This window comes from Medicago sativa, chromosome 3, assembly GCF_051527215.1.
Source record: "Medicago sativa cultivar Bolivia chromosome 3, Bolivia_mono, whole genome shotgun sequence".
NCBI classification, from domain to species: Eukaryota; Viridiplantae; Streptophyta; class Magnoliopsida; order Fabales; family Fabaceae; genus Medicago; species Medicago sativa.
In genome coordinates this window covers 101,609,330-101,630,503 of record NC_140751.1, presented here as the reverse complement: position 1 = coordinate 101,630,503, position 21,174 = coordinate 101,609,330, and the positions used below count along the sequence as shown (strand labels likewise).

Below are 21,174 nucleotides of genomic sequence, written 5' to 3'. Positions count from 1 at the left end.
GACGCTCCACATCTGGGTACTGTGTTTTTCTCGGTGACAATCTTATCTCTTGGTCTTCCAAAAGACAGCCCACTCTCTCTCGCTCTAGTGCCGAAGCTGAATATAGAGGTGTTGCAAATGTTGTCTCTGAATCCTGTTGGATCCGCAACCTTCTTCTGGAGCTCCATTTTCCTATTCCTCATGCCACTCTGGTATACTGTGACAATGTTAGTGCCATCTATCTATCTGGTAATCCTGTGCAGCATCAGCGTACCAAACATATTGAGATGGACATTCATTTTGTTCGGGAAAAAGTAGCTCGTGGTCAGGCACGCGTACTTCATGTTCCCTCCAGACATCAGATTGCAGACATCTTCACAAAAGGGCTCCCTCGTATTCTTTTTGATGATTTTCGGACCAGTCTAAGCGTCCGTGAACCTCCCGCTTCGACTGCGGGGGTGTGATAGAATAGAATATTTACCATAATTAATCTTAATGATTTACCTGTAATTATGCTGTAACATAATTAGATAGTTGACCTACACTTGTATATATACATTCTATTCAGTAATGAGAAAGACAAGCATTCCATTCTCTTACAAAAACTTTACCATCTTCAAATTGCTTCTTGATCCTCTGAGCTATAGTGATCTACAAAATGGGTTTGTTAGGTTCCAGAGAAAATGACTAGTCTATATATTAAACTTTTTGTACAAAGTACAAACATTTTCTAATTGAGAAGATGGAAAACATATTTACCTGCTTGATTTTTTCAGTCCATTATCATCAAGTCTTGAGAAGGCTTTGAAGGAAGGACCTCATGAGAACTGAAAATTCAGATCAAGTATGAAATTTGTGAGAGTTCAATTAGTTTTAAATTGAGGTTCCACAACCACAAGTCACAACTACAGCTGCAATGTTATTGACTTTCATTAACTGAATGCGACTAATCTGAGATTTGACAGTTTAAGAGCAAATAATCCAAAATTTGCAACCATAAGACTCTGCTGCAATGAACAGAGAACTTTTCTGAAGTTTTTCATCCTTATTAAACAACTCAAATAACAACGTGATCAAATCAGTGGCTGCTCCTTCAGCTGTTTTCGCAAATTTTTTATCATCTTACAGAAACGGTATCGTGTTCCAACTGGATTGCCCTTTATTATCTTACAAATTTTTTATCCTTCTTCAGTGTCTCCTTTCTCATATTTGGTTGTACTCCTCCTACTTCCTCTATGAATCAAGAAACTTCTAACAATAAATAAATCAAAATTGTTCAATTCATTCGAGCAAATCAACCAAAGAAGAATGAATATAATAATCTTGTAAGCTCACATAATGAAGCAAATAATTGATGCACCAAATTAGTTAAAAATACAAAATTCATGCATTTCATTAGTTAAAAAAGTGCATAATTTATGTACTTCCTTTTTTAAAAGTTACAACAATGGTATTCAATAAATGCATTGGTGAGCATTTCACTTTCTAAATTCCATTCTTTGTAATCAAAATATAAGATTTTCATCGTCTGAATTAACGCTACACTCTCATTGTCTTCAAAATAAAGGGGGAACAAAAATAATTGTAGAAACAGAATAAGAATAGAGTTTAACTACAAAAAAAACCAAATTGCAAGATAGAAAAAACATGTCAGAACATAAAATGAAGAAATAGGAAAGGAAAAGAACGATAATAGAATCAGACAAAATGTTCGGAAATATCTTCAAACAAATGATGGAGAAGAGAAGTGCCAGAAGCTTCTCATATCTCGTGCCAGAAGCTTCTCATATCTCTCCCTTTATTACTCTGGTTATGGTTTGGCCCTCCCGTTTTTCTTGTGTGCTGGTGTGTTTGATTGAGGGATAGGTGCTCCTCAACCTTCCTCTGATATCTCCATTTTCTCATGTATAAATGATTTTGTATATAACTCTGTTTCCCATACTCATTTTTGTGAACAGTAAGATGAATGCATACATAATGTTTGGATGGAACAATTATAGTGTTGAGTATTGTTCTTGAGCATAATCATGACATTTTGTGCATGGCACGCAAACAAATTTTTGTAATTATATAGTAACATTGGTACAACTTTTACTAAAGCACTTTAGACTAATCTGATTTTTGTATGGTAGAGAACAAAATTTGACTGTGTTATCTTTGTCTTTCTCTGGTGCAAGGTTAAGCCCACTATTGCTCGAGCTACCTTGATTGTTTCCATCCACACACATGTTCAATATGGAATTTTCACCCTTTTTTCCAAGCAAGACAATGTTGTGGAAATTCGATTTAAATGATTCAACTTCATACACGAATCAGTAAAATTGTTTCTCGATGAACCTCTTAAAATCAAACTTCTTGTGGATGAAGATAACGAGAGAATAGATTCAATTAATCAATATTAAACAAAATTTGTGTATAGTTCTTTTAATGATACTTCTGCTAATATCCTAAATATGAATAAAAATAAAATATGATTTATATGAAAACTTTACATTATTTATTTATTTTGATCACCTGTATTATTTTAAAAAATTGTGACTTTTATCATAATATAATAATAAAGAGAGTTTCCTTCAAAAAAAAAATAACGAATAGTAATTGGTGCTTATTTTCTTCAAGTATTTTACAAACATATAAGTTTTAGTATAAAATTTTTATTAGCAAATTTTAGCTCTATCGTATCTTAGATTTTGAAAAATTTACGGTATCCGCATACCCGTATCGTTTGCATTGGCACACGTAGCAGGTATCCGGGCTTCATAGTGATTAGGAATGAAAGTTTGGTTTTGTTAAAAACGAGCATAAGTCCCACATCAAATGTTTTAAAGCAAAATTGTGCAGACCACGGTTTTTTTTTTTTTGACAAAAGCAAAACGATATTCATTCATTTAAATTGATAGAGTACATCATATACAAACATCGCTAAAAACGTAAAGGGTGAATGTGCGAACAAACTCACAGCACCCAAGTTAATAGCATACAACGGCAAAATGCCTACAAATAATATGATAAAACCTAAGTCACCGAAATACCCATGCTTCCGTATATGCAACATTGATGCCCAAATCATTGATTGAACTTGTAATTGACTGATGTAGATTTTTCAATAGGAATTAAATGAACACCGCGACAAAACGCAAAATCAAACGCCGCACAAACAGATTTGGTACTTTATATATATCTGTCGCTCGCAAGTCTCTCATGTCGACATCCCTTCCCATTATAAATAAAATAGAAACGTCAATAGCTTTCGCGGTTCTTGTTGACAACCAAGATGGTCTGCAAGGTCACTCCAAATTCAGGTACACTTCTGTTAGTTCTGTACATGATTATTTCTGATGATTATATTTAATCACTCCACTTTTAAAATCAAAATCAAGTTTGGTTTTGACCTATATTTCATTTTCCGTCACTTGTTTTTTCTTTTGTCAAAGTTTTGCCCCCACCATCACTTGTGCTTTTTCTTCTTGCTTTTTTTGACATAAACTGAATCGTGTTCTCTTATTTATCACCGTTTTGAATTGCATATGTCATCTTATCTTTTTCCATTTTGCATACCCTAGAAAAGTAGTTTTGCACGGTTATCTGCATGTCTCTCACACACTCGTGAATCATGATAAAAAGGAAGAAACATGACATGAAGCTGTTTTTGGTACGGTGGAAGAACATGGGATGAGATTAAATGGCGGCGGCTTTTCTCTTCTTGGTATCATAGATAGCTAGTTGATTTAGGGCTATATTTTATTATGGGCTTTCTAAGTCCTTGGGCATTATACGCACACTAACAAGGTTTTAAATAATAGTTGGGGTCACCTATACGATTTCTCAAACTCGGTGGTAACAGATTCTAGGTCACGGGTAGAGCCGTTGCGGTGTGATGAATTAATCACAACATTGCACATTTGTGCGGCTTTAATTGCATTTCATTGTGATTTTTATTTTATTTATTATTTTTTAATATGTAAAAACAGGGAAGACGGTAACGGCGGCTACCTTTACCTTTTTGTCGCGGACTTTTTCTCAGCAACGTAACATACCCTTTTTTGGAACTTTGATTCTAACGGCAAAGTTTTACAGGTGGGAAGAAAACCGAGGTGGAGACAGTGACTGGCTTAAAACTAACTAAACGGAAGGATAAGAACTTCATAGAGTGAGTGGTATTCTGTTTGATTTTGATTTCAAATGTGTTTTATTTTTCATGTTTTGTGATTGCTGCCTCCAAAATTTGTTTCAGTTTGACGGAAAGGAAGGATGAAAACTTCATAGAGTGAGTGGTATTCTGATTGATTTTGATTTGAAATGTCTTTAATCTTTCATGTTTCGTGATTGTTGCCTCTGGAATTTGTTTCAGTTTGACGGAAAGGAATGATAAAAACTTCATAGAGTGAGTGGTTATTCTGTTTGATTTTGATTTGAAATGTGTTTAATCTTTCGTGTTTTGTGACTGCTGCCTCCGGAATTCTTTTCAGTTTAACGGAAAGGAAGGAAGAAAACTTCATAGAGTGAGTGGTATTTTGTTTGATTTTGATTTGAAATGTGTTTAATCTTTCATGTTTTTTGATTGTTGCCTCTGGAATTTGTTTCAGTTTGACGGAAAGGAATGCTAAAAACTTCATAGAGTGAGTGGTTATTCTGTTTGATTTTGATTTGAAATGTGTTTAATCTTTCATGTTTCGTAATTCTTTGGAATTCGTTTCAGTTTGTCAGAAAGGAAGGATGAAAACTTCGTAGAGTGAGTGATATTCTATTTGATTTTGATTTGAAATATGTTTAGTCTTTCATGTTTTGTGATTGTTGCCCTCTGAATTTGTTTCAGTTTGTCGGAAAGGAAGGATCAGTGGACTGAAGTTCTTTCTTCGGAGCCAAGAGCTTCCATGTATCACAATTTTCTGGTCAGTTTTTAGAATACATAAGATAGTTGAAGAGAAAATTAATACGAGAGGATATAAGGACAACAATTTTTGAACCTAAATTAAGATGAGAATACATAAGATAGTTGAAGAGAAAATTAATCTAACATTTATCACAATACATTTTATTAAATTATGAATTTAGTTTTTGAACATTTGAGATTGGAAATATTTTCCTGGGGTAAACATCAATTTTGGTTGGTGAACGTGTGAAGCGCTGTCATTAGAGTCCCTAAATGTATCAAAATTGAAAAAAACGACTCTTGTAATTTTATGAACTCTTGCAATTTTATGGACTAAATTGAGTAACGAAAAACACATTTGAGGACCAAACGGACCAACTAAAAAGAAACTTGAGGTTTGTGTTTGCAATTTCGATACATTAAGTGACTATAATGGCAGCACATCACTTGTTCGACAAAAATGGCTGTTTATCTTACTTTCTTTCTTAAATCAATTAAATAATAAATGTTTGTATGGAAGATTTAAGTTCTTCAAGTATTGAATAGAGGGCTGCATGTATGATATTGCAGATTTGTCAAGGAGAAATATATAATTGCACTTGTAATGTTGTAAGCATAGGCTAGGCTCATGGAAAATTAAATTGTACGAAGATAGAGGTTTTTCTGGGTGGTTAATAATAAAAGAAAATCTAGGTATTCATACATGGAATATTCAGATTGCAGTAAACTTGAATTTTCTAAAAGACTCCGGAGTTTGAGTGGATATCTTAGTTTTTTATTTTTTATTTTGAAATGAGAGAGATCTTAGTTTACTTCTTTGAATTCTTGTGGCCGTAAACTGTTGGAATGTATATTGTATTAAAATGTCCATTCTGCCTATCATTTTGAACAGTCAAAAGAAGAATGTGAGCATTTGATCAATCTTGCCAAGCCTTTCATGCAAAGATCACTTGTTGTCGATGGCGTAACTGGACAGGGTGTACTAAACAGGTTTGCCTATGCTTGTATTTTTTTTTTCCATATACATTGGCTTGAGAGAATAGTGTCTGAGTGGTAATGCTATACTTTTGTTATATCCCATGCATGTAGCGTTCGAACTAGTTCAGGAACGTTTCTGGAGAGAGGAAAAGACAAAATTGTCCAGAATGTTGAACGGAGAATTGCTGATATTACCTCCATACCAATAGGTATGAGTTTTTGTGTAATACCTGTGTATACATGTTTGCCTCTTTCCCTTCATCTCTTAGCCTTTTTTAGTTGTTGTTGCACATATATTGAAGTATTGTGCATAATACACCAAATTTATTGCACATATCACTTCTAGAAGACCCTCTTAAGAACTTATAGTGAGAAACATTGGATGCATTAGTCTTTCTACTTAAGTGGCAGTCTACCTCAATGTGTCGGTAGATGGTTCTCTCATGAAAAAGTAAATTTAAGGTGATGTGTAATGCAATTTGATTGTCACAAATGAGTGTCTTTTTCTTAATCATCCCAAATCTGAATTCTTGAAACCGTTTCTTATGCCAAGTATCTCTAAAACATGAGTTTGTCAAGAAAAAAAATATGTTTTGCCATATCACCATGTATCTCTATCGAGGGACTAGATTGACTGCTTTATATTTGTTCTCATTTACCGTTGTTTAACTTTTAAATATGTAGAGAATGGAGAGGGACTTCAGATTATTCACTATGAAGTCGGGCAGAAATTTGAGCCTCATTATGATTACAACTTTAATTGGAGACTCACCAACAATGGAGGCCCACGAGTTGCTACAGTCCTTATGTATCTGTAAACCCTTATTCTCTTTCCATCTATTGGTTTTGCATTGTGCTTTATGACGGAATTGTATACAAATTTGACAGTTCCTTGTTTTTGGTCCTTACGAAGGTCTGACGTTGAAGAAGGTGGTGAGACTGTATTTCCTAATGCTAAGCCCAACTTTAATTCTGTATCCATATATCATCCTGGAAAGGGTCTAGTAGTGAAACCAAAAATGGGCGATGCTCTGCTGTTTTGGAGCGTTAAGCCAGATGGCTCACTAGATACAGCTAGTTTACACGGTTAGAAACTCTTAAAATCCTTTCCGTAAAATATTTATAAATAGAGTATAGAACTTATGTTGAAAATATCATAGCCATGTGATTCAAACTTCTATTAATTCTACTTTAGAAATTAGAAGCTATGAATGATGAAGTTAATTAATTTATCTTTGCTTTCAGGTGGTAGCCCAGTAATTAGAGGAAGTAAATGGGCTTCAAATAAGTTGCTGCATCTTACGGAGTTCAAAGTTTAAACGATGAGGCAATTGTTCTCCTCAAATATGGGTCTGAATTTTACTTGCGACTTATCAAATATTAAGTGAAGTTTGTGCCCAAAAGCTAAGTTCTCAGTTATTATGTAGGATTGTGCAGGAGGATGTATTGGTATTTATTGTATTCTTTTCTTGCTTTTTCATTTTGAAAAACAATTTTCTAAAATAAGTTTAAATTTTTGTTTTCAAAACAAAAAAATAATTCTATTCGATAGTATTAATTTTATAACTGGTTTAGAGATAAAAAAAAAAACTTTATAAATTTGTTTTGAGGACATGTTTTTAAAGTGGAGGTAGTGGACAACCATAACAGTGGTCGACGATGGTGGGGCGGCGATTTTATGGTGTCACGTTGCAGTGGTAGGGATGGTGACACTTGAAGCACTTATTCTCTTCACTTTTTCATTTAATAAATTGTATAAAAATAAATAAGTTTTATTGAAATGTAAGGACTAATGATATATAACCGTTGATGACATCTATTTAATAATTGTTTGTTGAGGTGTTGGTTTAGATACATTGGGTGTTTATTCAATATTATTATTAAAAAGTTATAAAATGAGTAATTTTTATATATGAGACTCATTTCAACAAACAAAATTATTAGCTACATTATGGATGTTCTAAGAAAACCATTAGAGAAACCATTCGAAAAGATTTAGAGGTCAATGAGTTGGATCCAAATATGGTTTTTGATAGAACACTATGGCGTCATTTGATCCATGTAGCCGACCCCACTTAGTGGGATAAGGCTTGGTTGTTGTTGTTGTATTATGGATGTTCTAAGAGAGGGAGCCTAGAAATGAATATATATATATATATATATATATATATAGGGTTATGATAGAAGACATCTTTTGTGAAGGTGTCTTTTATCAAGTTACTCTATAAGCATTTGCGAAAAGACACCAACTTACTTTTATGAAGGTGTCTTTTAGCAAAGTTATAACTAAAAAGTGAAAATCATACCTTAAGGTGTGACTTGATAAAAGACACCACCAAAGGGTGGCTTGTAACATAACCCATATATATATATATATATATATATATATATATATATATATATATATATATATATATATATATATATATATATATAATGACAATGACTAAATACTTTGATTGCACATTATGACCTTTTCTTTTTTTAACCACGCAACTAGAAATTCTCCCTTTAAGGTGAATAAGCAGAGAATATGAGGTTTGAATCATGTCCGTGTTCATTTGGATCAAACTCTAGTTTGTTTTTGAATAATTTGTCCTTGGTGGAACTCATTAACCACTTGAGTCCAATTGCTTTCTTTTGATTATATAGTTTTTAGAAAAACTATCAATTGCTTTCCGATATAGAGATAGAAGGCTTGTATATTCAATTAATAGAAGAAGTTTTAAAAATAAGAAAAAGTTTTAAAAATAATTGGTCAAATGTTTCATTAATAATAATGATACGGGTTAAATAAGTTTTTGATCCCTGTAAATATACTATTAAATTTTGTTTAGTCCTCATAAAAAAAGTAACATGTTTTGGTCCTTATAAATTTTTTAGCACGCATCCCGTATTAAATTAAAATTTGTTTAATTATTCTTAAATTTATAAATGTTGGAATGAATTTTTAAAGACATGTTTAAAACATTATAAAAAAACTCTTATTAAAATTATATTTTTTTAACATGTAATGAATTAAATATGAATTTTTCTAAACACCAAAATTTTAAGATTAAAGTAATAAAGGACCTAAAAATCGAGCTAATTTTTTGCGGAGGAACTTTGTATAATGTTTTAATAAGTATGTAAAAAATTATTTAAATTTTTTAAAGTTTAAGCATAATTAAATAACGTTTAATAGGACTAAAAATATGTGCTGATTTTTTTTTATAGGAACAAAAAGATTGTGGGGATTAAACCCTTTGCAATGTTTGAGGATGGAACTAGTTGGTTTCGATTCTGTCAAAGTTTTGGCTATGATGTGATGTCAGTAAGATTAGAAGAGTTGGCTATGTTTTGTCTTGGCAATGTTATTATGTGTGTAGGAAATATATGTATGAAGAGTAGGTGGGGGATAGTGTATGAACTATGGACTGGTTGTAAGAATAGTGTTCGGCTAAAACAATAGTTGTGGCAGATAATTATTTCAAAGGCAATGGAGCATATCTGCAAATTTACGTTGTTATGTGGACACTGATATATATGTTAAGGGATATAATATAAGGTGCAAGTGCAACTCAAGTCATTGTGATTCCAATGTCTTACAAAGATGCTGATACTCAAGGAATCTATGACGCTTGTAAAGCAACTGTGAATATGTTATGTGATGCAAAAATTCGTGTCCCTCTAAGGATTGATATTTGTTGGGATTATTCAACACTATATTTTCTCTCACATAGAGAGGCTTTCCCCCCCTTTTTTTTTTCCTTTTACTAAACACATCACATAATAAGCTTTATATTTTGCTTTCTATTTCTCATGTATTCCTGAAAAAAAAATACAACACCCATTATAGATAGGGGTGTTCAAATAATTCAGTTAACTGCACCAAACTATGAACCAAACTGCATCCAACCCTATTTTGGACTGAACCATTTCAAACAGTTTTGAACTGAACCACTTTTTCAAACCAGTTCCAATACAGTTTAAAACCGGTTTAAAACCGGTTTGAATTTTAGAACTTTTTAAAAAAAAAAAAAAAATCTGCAAAATGTTTAACATCCCGAGAACAAAATTAACTAAAAAAACAAAAAAACAATGACACTATGAAAAAAAATGAAAATCAAGAATTAAAAATCAAAAGGAATTAAATCAATCCAACAATAATAATAATACTTATGGCGTCAATGAATGATTGAAGTTGAAATGGATTTTGTGAAAAAACTGAACCTTGCATTCATAGTCTTTCATTTCCAGATCTATGCCTTGATTTTCAACAGATAGATGTCAATAGCTCTCGTCAGAAACTTGTGTTCATAAATGATGTAAATGATGAACGTAGACTCGAATTTGATGATGAATCTCGTCAAAGATGATGGTGAACAACGCTACAGTACATGAACAAAGTTGCAGAAAACAATTGTTTATTCCTAATCTCCATTGCACTACTGTTTGGTTATAAAATCACAAAAAATAGGTTTTAAAACAATTAACTCAAAAATCAGTTTAAAAATCAATTAAAAGTAATTCGGTTATAATAAAAAACCGGTTCGAAACCGGTTTAAACAAGTTAAACCGGTTTACAATTACAAACCGGTTTTGAACCGGTTTAGAACTTAATTGGAACTGCTTTGAAAAATTAACCAGTTTTTATCAAAATGGTTTTATGAACTGAACCAAACTGTTAATGCAGTTCAGTTACAATTCAGTTCATGAACCATGAACCCCCCTAATTATAGAAACCCCTAAAAAACAAACAATCACACATTAATTTTTTTTCTTAATTTACTGATTCTATGAAATTTTTTTGAAGAGCAAAAAAATTAAACTTTTGTTTGTTTGGGAAATTTCGTGCGAATCTTATTTGTACCTTTCAACGTTTTCTTGTTAACAATTATGTAATTTTAGTAAACCTTAAGGGATCGGTGGGTGTAATTTTCCCTAAAATTAATGATTTTATTCGATTAGTTGAGGTAATTATGGAAATCAAATTCTTATATTAGCTCAATTAAAATGATCAAATTTATGATGGGATGAAATAGAAAACCAATCAATATTTAACCTAATTTAAGTTCTATAAATAAAGAGTCCGTGGTCTTCAAGTCACGCACAATAATAGTTGCTGTTTTTGTTAACATCCCATATCAAGTGACAGAAAGATGACCTGTAAGGTCATGCCAAGTCAAATAAACTCAGGTATGCTTCTGTACATGATTGTTTCTGATGATTAACTTATTGACTCTAGTTTTAAAATCAAAGTCAAAATCAAGTTTGGCTCTGACCTATATTTTATTTTTTATTTCTTTACTTTTCCTTTTTTATGAACCTGCTACTTGAATTTTACTGGAGTGTTTTCTATTCAATAACTTTGTGTCTCCCACAGTGTTTTCTATTCAATCTTCTGTGGTGCTTGTGCGTGCATATGTAATCCCTTCATAAGGGTTTCTTAATTTCTTTGATCTCCATCTTTAATCAAATATGCACTTAATAAACAAAAAAAATTTGATTCGCTGTTTCTAAACATGACTTGTTTTGTTCGATTACACCTAAGAATTTCTCCTCTATTCTAACCAATGTTTTAAATACCTGTCTGTTATCATGAAAATGGCAGCGACATGTTCTGGTCGTTTTCTCCGTTTTATGGCTTGTTTGGATATGCGGTGGGCCAAGTTTTCTTGCGTCCCAAGGCAAAAATTGCCGTGATTTAGAAAAGCTACTATCTGTAGCTTCAATGCAAACTGCTGTGATTTTGGCTTGATGTGGAAATGGCACCACAGAGCCAAACATAGGCTTAGTATAGTGAACAAAAACCATGGAAACAAGCTTGACAAAACACCCTTATGCACAAAATGCCATTAGGGTCGCGGCAAATTGTAGAAAACAAAATTTCTGTATCATTTTTTTTTTAAATTCATCTATTTATTTATGCTCTTGTCTCTTCGTGGATTTATAAGTGGTTAACTTAATTTTTAAAAGAACAAATTAATTACAAAATTATGAAAATAATTGCAGTTATGCAATTATGGCGAAATAATAAGAAATTAAGTTACTATTACATTATATGATAGTGTATATCAGTTTAATAAATTTATGGAATGAAACATGCATAAAAGCCGAAATCTCGAAATCCTTACCGCTACTTGGACTGAGATTGAGATCATTATTTAAAACCTTGATTCCAACGGCAAAATTTTACAGGTGAGAAGAACAACGAGGTTGAGAGAGAGACCGGCTTATCAGTATTACTAACTAATCAGAAGGATGAAAACTTCATAGAGTGAGTCTTATTATGTTTGATTTTAATTTGAAATGTGTTTAATTTTTCAAGTTATGTGACTGCTGCCTCCGGAATTCGTTTCAGTTTGGCAGAAACGAAGGATGAAAACTTCATAGAGTGAGTGGTATTCTGTTTGATTTTGATTTGAAATGTGTTTAATCTTTCATGTTTTTTGATTGCTACCCTCGGAATTCGTTTCAGTTTGACCGAAAGGAAGGATGAAAACTTCATAGAGTGAGTGTTATTTTGTTTGATTTTGATTTGAAATGTGTTTATCCTTTCATGTTTTGTGATTGTTACCTCCGGATTTCGTTTCAGTTTGACGGAAAGGAAGGATGAAAACTTCATAGAGTGAGTGGTATTATGTTTGATTTTGATTTGGAATGTGTTTAAAATTTCATGTTTTGTGATTTCTGCCTCCGGAATTCGTTTCAGTTTGACAGAAAGGAAGGATGAAAACTTCATAGAGTGCGTGGTATTTTGTTTGATTTTGATTTGAAATGTGTTTAATATTTCATGTTTTGTGATTACTACCTGCTGAATTTGTTTCAGTTTGACGGAAAGGAAGGATGAAAACGACATAAAGTGAGTGGTATTCTGTTTGATTTTGATTTGAAATGTGCATAATCTTTTAAGTCTTGTGATTGTTGCCTCCGGAATGCGTTTCAGTTTGACGGAAAGGAAGGATCAGTGGACTGAAATTCTGTCATCTGAGCCAAGAGCTTCCATCTATCACAATTTTCTGGTCAGTTTTAGAATATACATAAGATAGTTAAAGTGAAAATTAATATGAGAGGATTAGAGGACACCGATTTTTAAACCTAAATTTATATGAGAATACATAAGACAGTTGAAGTGAAAATTAATCCAACATGTATCACAATACATGTTCCTAAATTATGAATTTAGTTTTTGAACATTTATGATTGGAAATATTTTCCTTGGGTAAACAATTATTTTGGTGCTGTCATTAGAGTTTACTTTATGTATCAAAATTGCAAAAAATGACTCTCTGTAATTTTATGAACAAAATTGAGTAATGTAAAACACATTTGAGGACCAAATTGACTATAATGACATCGCATCACTGGTTTGATCATACATGGAATATTCAGATTGCAGGAAACTTGAACTTTCTGAAAGACTCCAGAGTTTGATTGGAGATTGTAGTTTTTTATATTAATTTTTTTAAATGAGAGAGATTTTAAATTGTTGGAATTTATATTGTATTAAAATGTCCGTTTTGCCTATCATTTTGATCAGTCAAAAGAAGAATGTGAGCATTTGATCAATCTTGCCAAACCTTTCATGACAAGATCGCTTGTTGTTGATAGCTTGACTGGAAAGGGTAGAGAAAGCAGGTTTGCTTAATGGTTGATCATATACATTTTCTTGAGAGAATAGTGTCTAGTGGTAACACATTACTTTTAATATATCCCCTGCATGTAGCTCTCGAACTAGTTCCGGAAGGTTTCTGGAGAGAGGAAAGGACAAAATTGTCCAAAATATTGAACGGAGAATTGCTGAAATTACCTCCATACCAGTAGGTATGAGTTTTTGTGTATTGAAGTATTTGTGAATAATACACAAAACTTGTTGCACATATACTTAAGTCTTAAGACCTTAGTGAGAAACATTGGACACATTATTCTTTCTAACTAAAGTGGCAGTCTATCTCATCTCAACGCATGTGGTGGTACATGGTCCTCTCGTAAAACGTAAATTTATGATGATTTGCATGCAACTTGATTTTAACAAATGAGTGTCTTTTTCTTAATCATCCCAAATCCGAACTCATGAAACCGTTGCTTAATGTTGTTTTAACTTTTAAATATATATGCAGAGAATGGAGAGGGACTTCATGTTATTCACTATGGAGTCGGGCAGAAATTTGAGCCTCATTACGATTACACCCCTAATGGGATTGTCACTATGAATGGAGGCCCACGAGTTGCTACAGTTCTTATGTATCTGTAAACCCTTGTTCTCTCTCTTTCCATATATTGGATTTGCATTGTGCTTTATGATGGAATTGTATACAAGTTTGACAGTTCTTTTCTTTGTTTTTGGTCCTTATGAAGGTCTGACATTGAAGAAGGTGGTGAGACTGTATTTCCTAATGCTAAGCCCAGCTTGAATTCTGTATCCAAATATCCTGTAAAGGGTCTATCAGTGAAAGCCAAAATGGGTGATGCTCTGTTGTTTTGGAGCATGAAGCCAGATGGCACACTAGATACTTCTAGTTTACACGGTTAGAAACTATTAAAAACTGTAACCGGTTCGACCCTAAAATATGCTCTATTAAAAACAAACTATAGATTAATGAGTTGGACCCAAATATATATATATATTTTTTAATTTTGAATGTTAGTAGTTACATTGAAGACCTCCAACTCATTTTGGTTTTGCTCAAACCAGTTGAGCTACCTAACTTCTCCGGTTAGATCCAAATATGTTTTATAATAGAAAATTATGGTATAATTTGATTCATGTAATCAAAACCCTGTATACTCTATTTCCAGCTCTCTCTAAAAAATTTATAAATAGACCATAGACTTTATGTAGAAAATCTTATAGCCATGTGATTCAAACTTATATTACATTTCACATTGGAAATTTGAAGCTATGATGAAGTTATTTAATTAATATTTGCTTTCAGGCGGTAGTCCGGTAATTAGAGGAAATAAATGGGCTTCAACTAAGTGGCTGCATCTTCGGGAGTGCAAAGTTTCGGGCACTACACATGCAGGTGCTTCTAGAGACTAAACGATATATAGGATTGAGCAGGACCATATATTGGTATTTATTGTACTCTATTCTTGATTTTTCATTTTGAAAAATATTTTTATAAAATAAATTTCAAAATTTGTTTTCCAAAATGAATGAGTAATTGAGTAATTTGATTGCAGATTATGAAATTAATAAGATCTTGGTTGCATGGTTTCATTTTGAAAATCAATTGGGTTTAAATGTCTTCTTTTATTTATTTATTTATTTATTTATTTCTATTTAAAATTGTAAAGAATGATAGAGGACATGCCATGTATGACTATATTGTTTTTGTATATAATTCATTGTTGATATTGTTTCTGTTTAAACATGCAGCTTATGTTCTTCCGTATGTTCAGAGAAAGTAACACTTGTGCGGATAAAATGATTGTCCTTGATTTTTCTGTGTGGTGGGACCTTGCCTCTTTCATGAATTTTTGTAGGGATTGACGTAGCCTCCCTAATTTTCATTTCTATTGATATTTCTTTTCTTGCTATTTTTATTTTTGGGGTAAGGGTATAGCCCCCCTATTTTTATAAAATGTTGTGCAGTTTTAAAACATAAATTCAATTAGAATCATTAATGAGTTTTTCTATCATGTGCAAATTTGCGCGTGTTAAAAAGTTTAAAGTTTTATTTAAAAAAAAAGTTTAAAGTACAAACTTTAACTTGGACAACTAAGATTTATTTATTTTATATTTTTGATAGATATTAATAGTCTATTATGTTTTTTCTTTTTACCCCCTAACAAAATATGAATGATTTTTTTCTTTTATTATCACTACGATATATGATTTTTTTTTTTAATAAATAGTATACATACTAGCGGAAAGAATGATATTCACGTATCCGTCTTTCTGCCCTTTTTATTGGGTTAATGATGTTGAAATAACATATGACGTTTTTAGCCATGTTTTTAGTGTAATTCTTTGCATTTGAACGCAAGTTAGAAGTCATTAGAGGAGTTGTCAATAGTTTGAGGAACTTTTTGTATTGTTTCCATTCGAATTGTTGTAATTAACTTTTATCATAAATCATGCAAGTCTATAGGTATTTTGAGTATGTTTAATGAGAAATCACGTAAATCGGTAAAACATGACATCATGTGAAGGATCGAGAATATGAAGATGGAAGTTCAATGATCTTAGAAGGTATTTGAAGACATTATAACCCGAAGAAAATTCATTTCAAGTTTCAAGACATTACAATATGGAAGAATGGGCGAAAAATGATAGAAAATTGTTGAAATCACGCAAGAGGGGCTGCCCATGTGCCCCTGTGCATGAAGCCACGTACCTTGCACATGGGACATTGTTTGTTACTGTCCCACGTGCCCCTGCACAATTTGATCTAACCGGTTTAAGTGTTTTTAGTGTTATTGAGGCATAGGGTATTCAATTGACCAATTGTTAGTCAATATAAGGGTGATGTTCATAGCTGAGAGACTATTTGAGGTTAATCTCTTTTGTTTCCTCTGCATTAACCACAAAAGCCCCTTTAAGCTACACCAACTGCTACATGTACTATGTTTACTTATTGTTCTATTTTTTCAGGCTAACAACTAGCACTTGATTGTAATGTTCATGCTCAAGTCAAGAACAATAATATTTTCCTTTCTTTTTCATCAAATATATTGTTCATAATTTACACACGTTAACGCAATAAAAATAGCGGAAAGATGGGCAGGCGAGTGTCCGTCTTTTTGCTAGTCAAATATAATATAAATTCTTGTTTTTTTTAATGACCCAAAAAATATAACATTATATTACAGGAAAATTTATTGAAGGGTATAATTTAAATAATGAAAGAGCGAGCCCAAAATCATCTATCCCATTTATATATAGTATAGATAACAATAACGATAATATTTAGATATAGTCATGTAAGTGCAACTTGGTTAATAACCTCTATGAACATTGATATGTTGGGGTCGGGGTTAAACCCCGGTTTGTCCACTTCTCCACAATTATAGTATATGAGTCTAACCATTAATCAACTTGACAAAAAATATTATAAAAAAATTCTAGAAAAGAAACAATAATATTATATATACTAGCGGAAAGACGGACGGACATTCACATGCATGTCTTTCCACTCTCTTTTTTGATATAGATTAAAATTATAAGTATATATATATATTTGTGACCTTAAAATATAACAAACTCTTCTTTAAAAAAAAAAAACTTAACAAACCATATTTATCCTTTTCAATGACAACAATAATATAACAAATATAACAAAAATTCTTATCTTTTTAATAACACCAGTAATATAATATTAATATAAAAAAATTGTTTAAAGGTGTAATTGGAATTAAAAAAAAATAAGTCCAAAATCTTCCCGATCTGTTCTATCGATATATATATGTAACTCGTACAATGATGAGAAAATACTAAACTTTTTTTTTTTAAGGAAGAAAATACTAAACTATTAAGTATTAACTCAAAAAAAAAAAAAAAAACCTTAAAATTCCCCAATTAGAGAGATCAGCGGAAGACCAAAAACTTCCAACAGTGGTATTCCGAGGTATGTACATTATTCGTTCCCCTTCTGCAACTTATATCCATCCATTGAATCAATTTGTGTATTTTAGTTTTCTTTTCTTTAACCCTAACCCTAGTCTTTTCTCATACACATTACTTCATATACGTAACAACACTCTGACCTGTTTGACTTTAGCTTTCAATTGCTCCGACAGGTTGTCGTTCGTGCAGAATTGATTGAGCACTATGATATTTCTGGTTTATATATTCTGAGACCATTGGCAGTGGAAATATGGGAGACTTTGCAAGTATGTTTCTCAACGATTTGAATGCATTTATGTATATTGTACTTATTTTATACTCTTGATTAGCTAGCTATAGAGTTGATGCAAAATAAATAAAATTTTTGATTCTTTCCAATTGGTGAAATTGCGCACTTCAGACATAGGTATTGAATTACATAGTTCTTTTCTTTTCTGTTAAGATTTACTTAGCTGAGAGCTGCTTTCGTATTTTGAACAAATGTCCAGGCTTTTTTTGATCCAGAAATAAAGAAAATGAAGGTTGAGAACTGCTACTTCCCTGTGTTTGTGCTAGACTGTCATTTGAAAAAGGAGAAGGCCCATAATGATGGTTTTAAACAAGAGGTGAGAGTTTTTAAGTTTGTTAGGTTAGGCTATTTAACATTTTCCATGCATATCATGCACATTGGCTTGCTCCTAAATATTTGAAAATCATTGCATTATTAATCATTTGTTGGTTCCCAATTATTTTATCAATGTTTCTCGTTTTACTGATGATGGTTTCGTGTTAAAATGACCGCTTTTAACGATTTTCTTTATAATAATCTACACAGCTTCATTGCTTCCCCTGAGGACATCATTATTATTTTTATGATTATATATTGCTCGCTTTCCAGGTTGCTTGGGTAACAAAGTCTGGACAATCTGATTTGGATACTCATCTTGCTCTTCGTCCAAGTAGTGAAACTATCATGTATCCCTATTACTCTAAGTGGATAAAGGGACATCGTGACTTGCCTTTGAAATTTAATCAATGGTGCAATGCTGTTAGATGGGTGGATGGAGATCCCACACCATTCATCAGGTACTTTCTTTTTTACCATGTTTTCCTTTTTCCATGTTATAACGATGTGTTGGCTGCTGTAACGTAACAAAAACTTTCAAGATTTAAATAAGAGGCTTAAAAAATTCTAAAAATTGATATTATTCATTATAGTTTTATGTCTTACATAATGCCTTAAAGTTCTGCACATTTTCTTTTTGAATGGATACTCGTCTTGTGAACCAGTCTTGGATATTGTTTTTATCTTGCACGTCTACTTTATGTTGGAACTTGTTCATAGTCCCATTTTGGGTGCTTATACAAATTTTGATTGCAGGAGTCGTGAGTTTCTTTGGCAAGAAGGTCACGGTGCTTTTGCAACAGAGGATGAAGCACATGCAGAGGTATTCCATCAAGTAGTTATTTTAGGAATCTGCCTTACTTTATGCATTTTTGGCATCTGTAATGAGTCTTTGTGAACAATTTCCTTTGTAATTTGATATTTTAAAAAATGATTTTTAGTCACCACCTTGTGGTTTTATTTAACTTAAATTAGTTATGAACTTCCTTTTTTGCTTCTGGTGCATACAATTTACTAATACTAACATGTTCATGTTTTCCACCCAAGCACGGAGATTGGTCATCTCTTAAATTGTTTTTCAAAATACTCTAAACTGTTATTGTTTCAGGCTCTTGAGATATTGGAATTATATAGGCGTATATACGAAGAGTATTTGGCAGTACAAAAAGTGATTTGGATACATTTGGCGGTGCAATTTACACCAACACTGTTGAGGTACATGTCAACATTCATGTGTGGACAGTGATATGCTGTTCGAATCGTACAAATTTAGAAGGTTTATAATAAAAAATAATTATGTTCTATTTTCCTAGGCATTTATTCCAAACACTGGTCGTGGGATACAAGGTGCAACTACCCATTGTCTGGGACAAAAGTTTGCTGAAAAGTTCGACGTAAACTTTGAAGATAAGAAGGGAGAGAAATCAATGGTTTGGCAGAACTCATGGGGCTATTCTACTCGAACTGTAAGCTTTTAATGTCTAGAGTATACATGCATGGAAGGATTCCTCTTATGTACGATTGCATTTATATTTTAGTCTGTTTTTTTAACAGATTGGAGCGATGGTGATGGTTCATGGTGATGACAAGGGATTGGTGCTACCTCCTAAAGTAGCATCAACTCAAGTCATTGTAATTCCAGTGCCTTACAAAGATGTTGATACTCAAGGAATCTATGATGCTTGTAAAGCAACTATGAATATGTTGTGTGAAGCAAAAATACGTGCTGAGTTAGATTCTAGAGATAACTACTCTTCTGAAAAGAAGTATTCTGAATGGGAAATGAAAGGTGTCCCTTTAAGGATTGAAATTGGGCCAAAGGATTTACCAAATAAACAGGTTATCTATGTTGTCTTGTTGTTGCTCAAATATTCTCACCTGTCATTTTGCTTCTACCCTGTATGTTCAATGAGACACCAAATAAATCACGTCAATTTTGCACAGGTTTGTGTTGTTCGACGTGATAATGGAGCAAAGATGGACATTGCTAATGCTGATTTGGTTGAAAAAATTAAAAAGTTGCTCAATAATATTCAACAAAATATGTTCGATGTTGCAAAACAAAAACGAGATGAATGTATTCAAGTCATACATACGTGGAAGGAGTTCGTAAAAGCTTTGAATCAAAGAAAGTTGATCTTAGCTCCTTGGTGTGATGAGAAGGTAGAAATTGTCTATTTTCTTATGCAATTATAAATTAAATCCTTATAATAATTCAAAGAAAGATGATCTTAGCTCCTTGGTGTGATGAGAAGGTAGAAATTGTCTATTTTCTTATGCAATTATTAATTAAATCCTTATAATAATTCTAGGTGTTTCCCTATTTTGAAGTCTGAATTAACAAAAAAAAAAAAAAAACCTACACATGGACTGAACTGACACATGTACTGATACATAGACGTCAGTAGTTCAAGATATAGGACAGCAACACCAATATATATAATTAGATGAAATTAAATGAGCACTATTTATAAACAACTAAATTAAGAATCAAGATTTATATATTCATCATAATATCAAAAGAACTTGTTAGTATTACAGTTTTATAACGAGTCTCGGCAAAGAAATACTAAGAGACATAATTGTACAATTTGGACAATTATTTGAAAAGAGCTTTCTTGGTAACTGTTTTTTATCTATATATATGCTTCAGGATGTGGAATTAGATGTCAAAAGAAAGACAAAGAATGAGATGGGACCAGCAAAGACTCTCTGTAGTCCCTTTGATCAGCCAGAACTCCTAGAAGGTATATTCCTTATTCAAATGTTTGTGTTATTGAATTTAACACAACTGCAGGTTAAAATCTGTTTGATGTTCTATGCACTTGCTATCTGCTATTGTTAATGTTACCCTTGTACGAACACTTCTATGTATCTCACAATTGATATTGATGTTGCTTAATAAAACTGTGTGGTGTTGGTTTTACAGGCACCAAGTGCTTTGCATCGGGTAAGCCTGCAAAGAAGTGGACATACTGGGGCCGAAGTTACTAGGCATTGTGTTGATAAAAAAGAATTAGAAACTGTTTAGTTTAAAAAGATCTTTTGGTAAAGCTCTTTTAATTTTACTTTTAAATTAGCTTTTGGAGGAGGTTTCAAATATAGTCTTGACCCAATGATGGAACCAGTGGAACAAAAATTAAGAATTTTCGCCAATTCTATTTCCAATATGCATCTTGCTTTTGA

At 32.3% G+C, this 21,174-nt stretch overlaps 2 protein-coding genes and 1 pseudogene across 3 annotated transcripts; all 3 read left to right on the top strand.

Moving 5' to 3' along the window:
* Positions 1–3,182: 3,182 nt before the first annotated feature.
* LOC146943032 (putative prolyl 4-hydroxylase 3) lies at positions 3,183–7,388 on the top strand. The gene is made up of 13 exons (XM_085757119.1): positions 3,183–3,281; positions 4,057–4,129; positions 4,214–4,246; positions 4,331–4,363; positions 4,449–4,481; positions 4,566–4,598; positions 4,679–4,711; positions 4,796–4,871; positions 5,745–5,842; positions 5,942–6,039; positions 6,515–6,644; positions 6,744–6,916; positions 7,076–7,388. The coding sequence occupies exons 1-13, from the start codon at positions 3,254–3,256 to the stop codon at positions 7,147–7,149; spliced, it is 915 nt and encodes a 304-aa protein (XP_085613245.1). The 5' UTR covers positions 3,183–3,253; the 3' UTR covers positions 7,150–7,388.
* A 3,583-nt stretch (positions 7,389–10,971) lies between these two features.
* Positions 10,972–14,855, top strand: LOC146943031 (putative prolyl 4-hydroxylase 3). The gene is made up of 13 exons (XM_085750080.1): positions 10,972–11,008; positions 12,011–12,089; positions 12,174–12,206; positions 12,291–12,323; positions 12,408–12,440; positions 12,525–12,557; positions 12,642–12,674; positions 12,759–12,834; positions 13,353–13,450; positions 13,539–13,636; positions 13,933–14,062; positions 14,171–14,340; positions 14,749–14,855. The coding sequence occupies exons 1-13, from the start codon at positions 10,972–10,974 to the stop codon at positions 14,853–14,855; spliced, it is 960 nt and encodes a 319-aa protein (XP_085606206.1).
* Positions 14,856–16,068: 1,213 nt separating this feature from the next.
* LOC146943030 (proline--tRNA ligase, cytoplasmic-like) lies at positions 16,069–21,174 on the top strand (annotated as a pseudogene). The gene is made up of 11 exons (XR_015030051.1): positions 16,069–16,172; positions 17,539–17,650; positions 17,873–17,989; positions 18,262–18,449; positions 18,745–18,811; positions 19,097–19,203; positions 19,302–19,454; positions 19,543–19,827; positions 19,933–20,151; positions 20,642–20,735; positions 20,918–21,174. The product of XR_015030051.1 is annotated as a proline--tRNA ligase, cytoplasmic-like (transcript).

Coding starts and splice junctions, on each gene's coding strand:
- LOC146943032 (XM_085757119.1), top strand. CDS start 3,254: ATGGTCTGCAAGGTCACTCCAAATTCAG. Junction 4,247..4,330: donor AAGGATGAAAACTTCATAGA/GTGAGTGGTATT, acceptor AATTTGTTTCAG/TTTGACGGAAAGGAATGATA. Junction 6,917..7,075: donor AGATACAGCTAGTTTACACG/GTTAGAAACTCT, acceptor CTTTGCTTTCAG/GTGGTAGCCCAGTAATTAGA.
- LOC146943031 (XM_085750080.1), top strand. CDS start 10,972: ATGACCTGTAAGGTCATGCCAAGTCAAATAAACTCAG. Junction 12,835..13,352: donor CCATCTATCACAATTTTCTG/GTCAGTTTTAGA, acceptor CATTTTGATCAG/TCAAAAGAAGAATGTGAGCA. Junction 13,451..13,538: donor GGAAAGGGTAGAGAAAGCAG/GTTTGCTTAATG, acceptor CCCTGCATGTAG/CTCTCGAACTAGTTCCGGAA.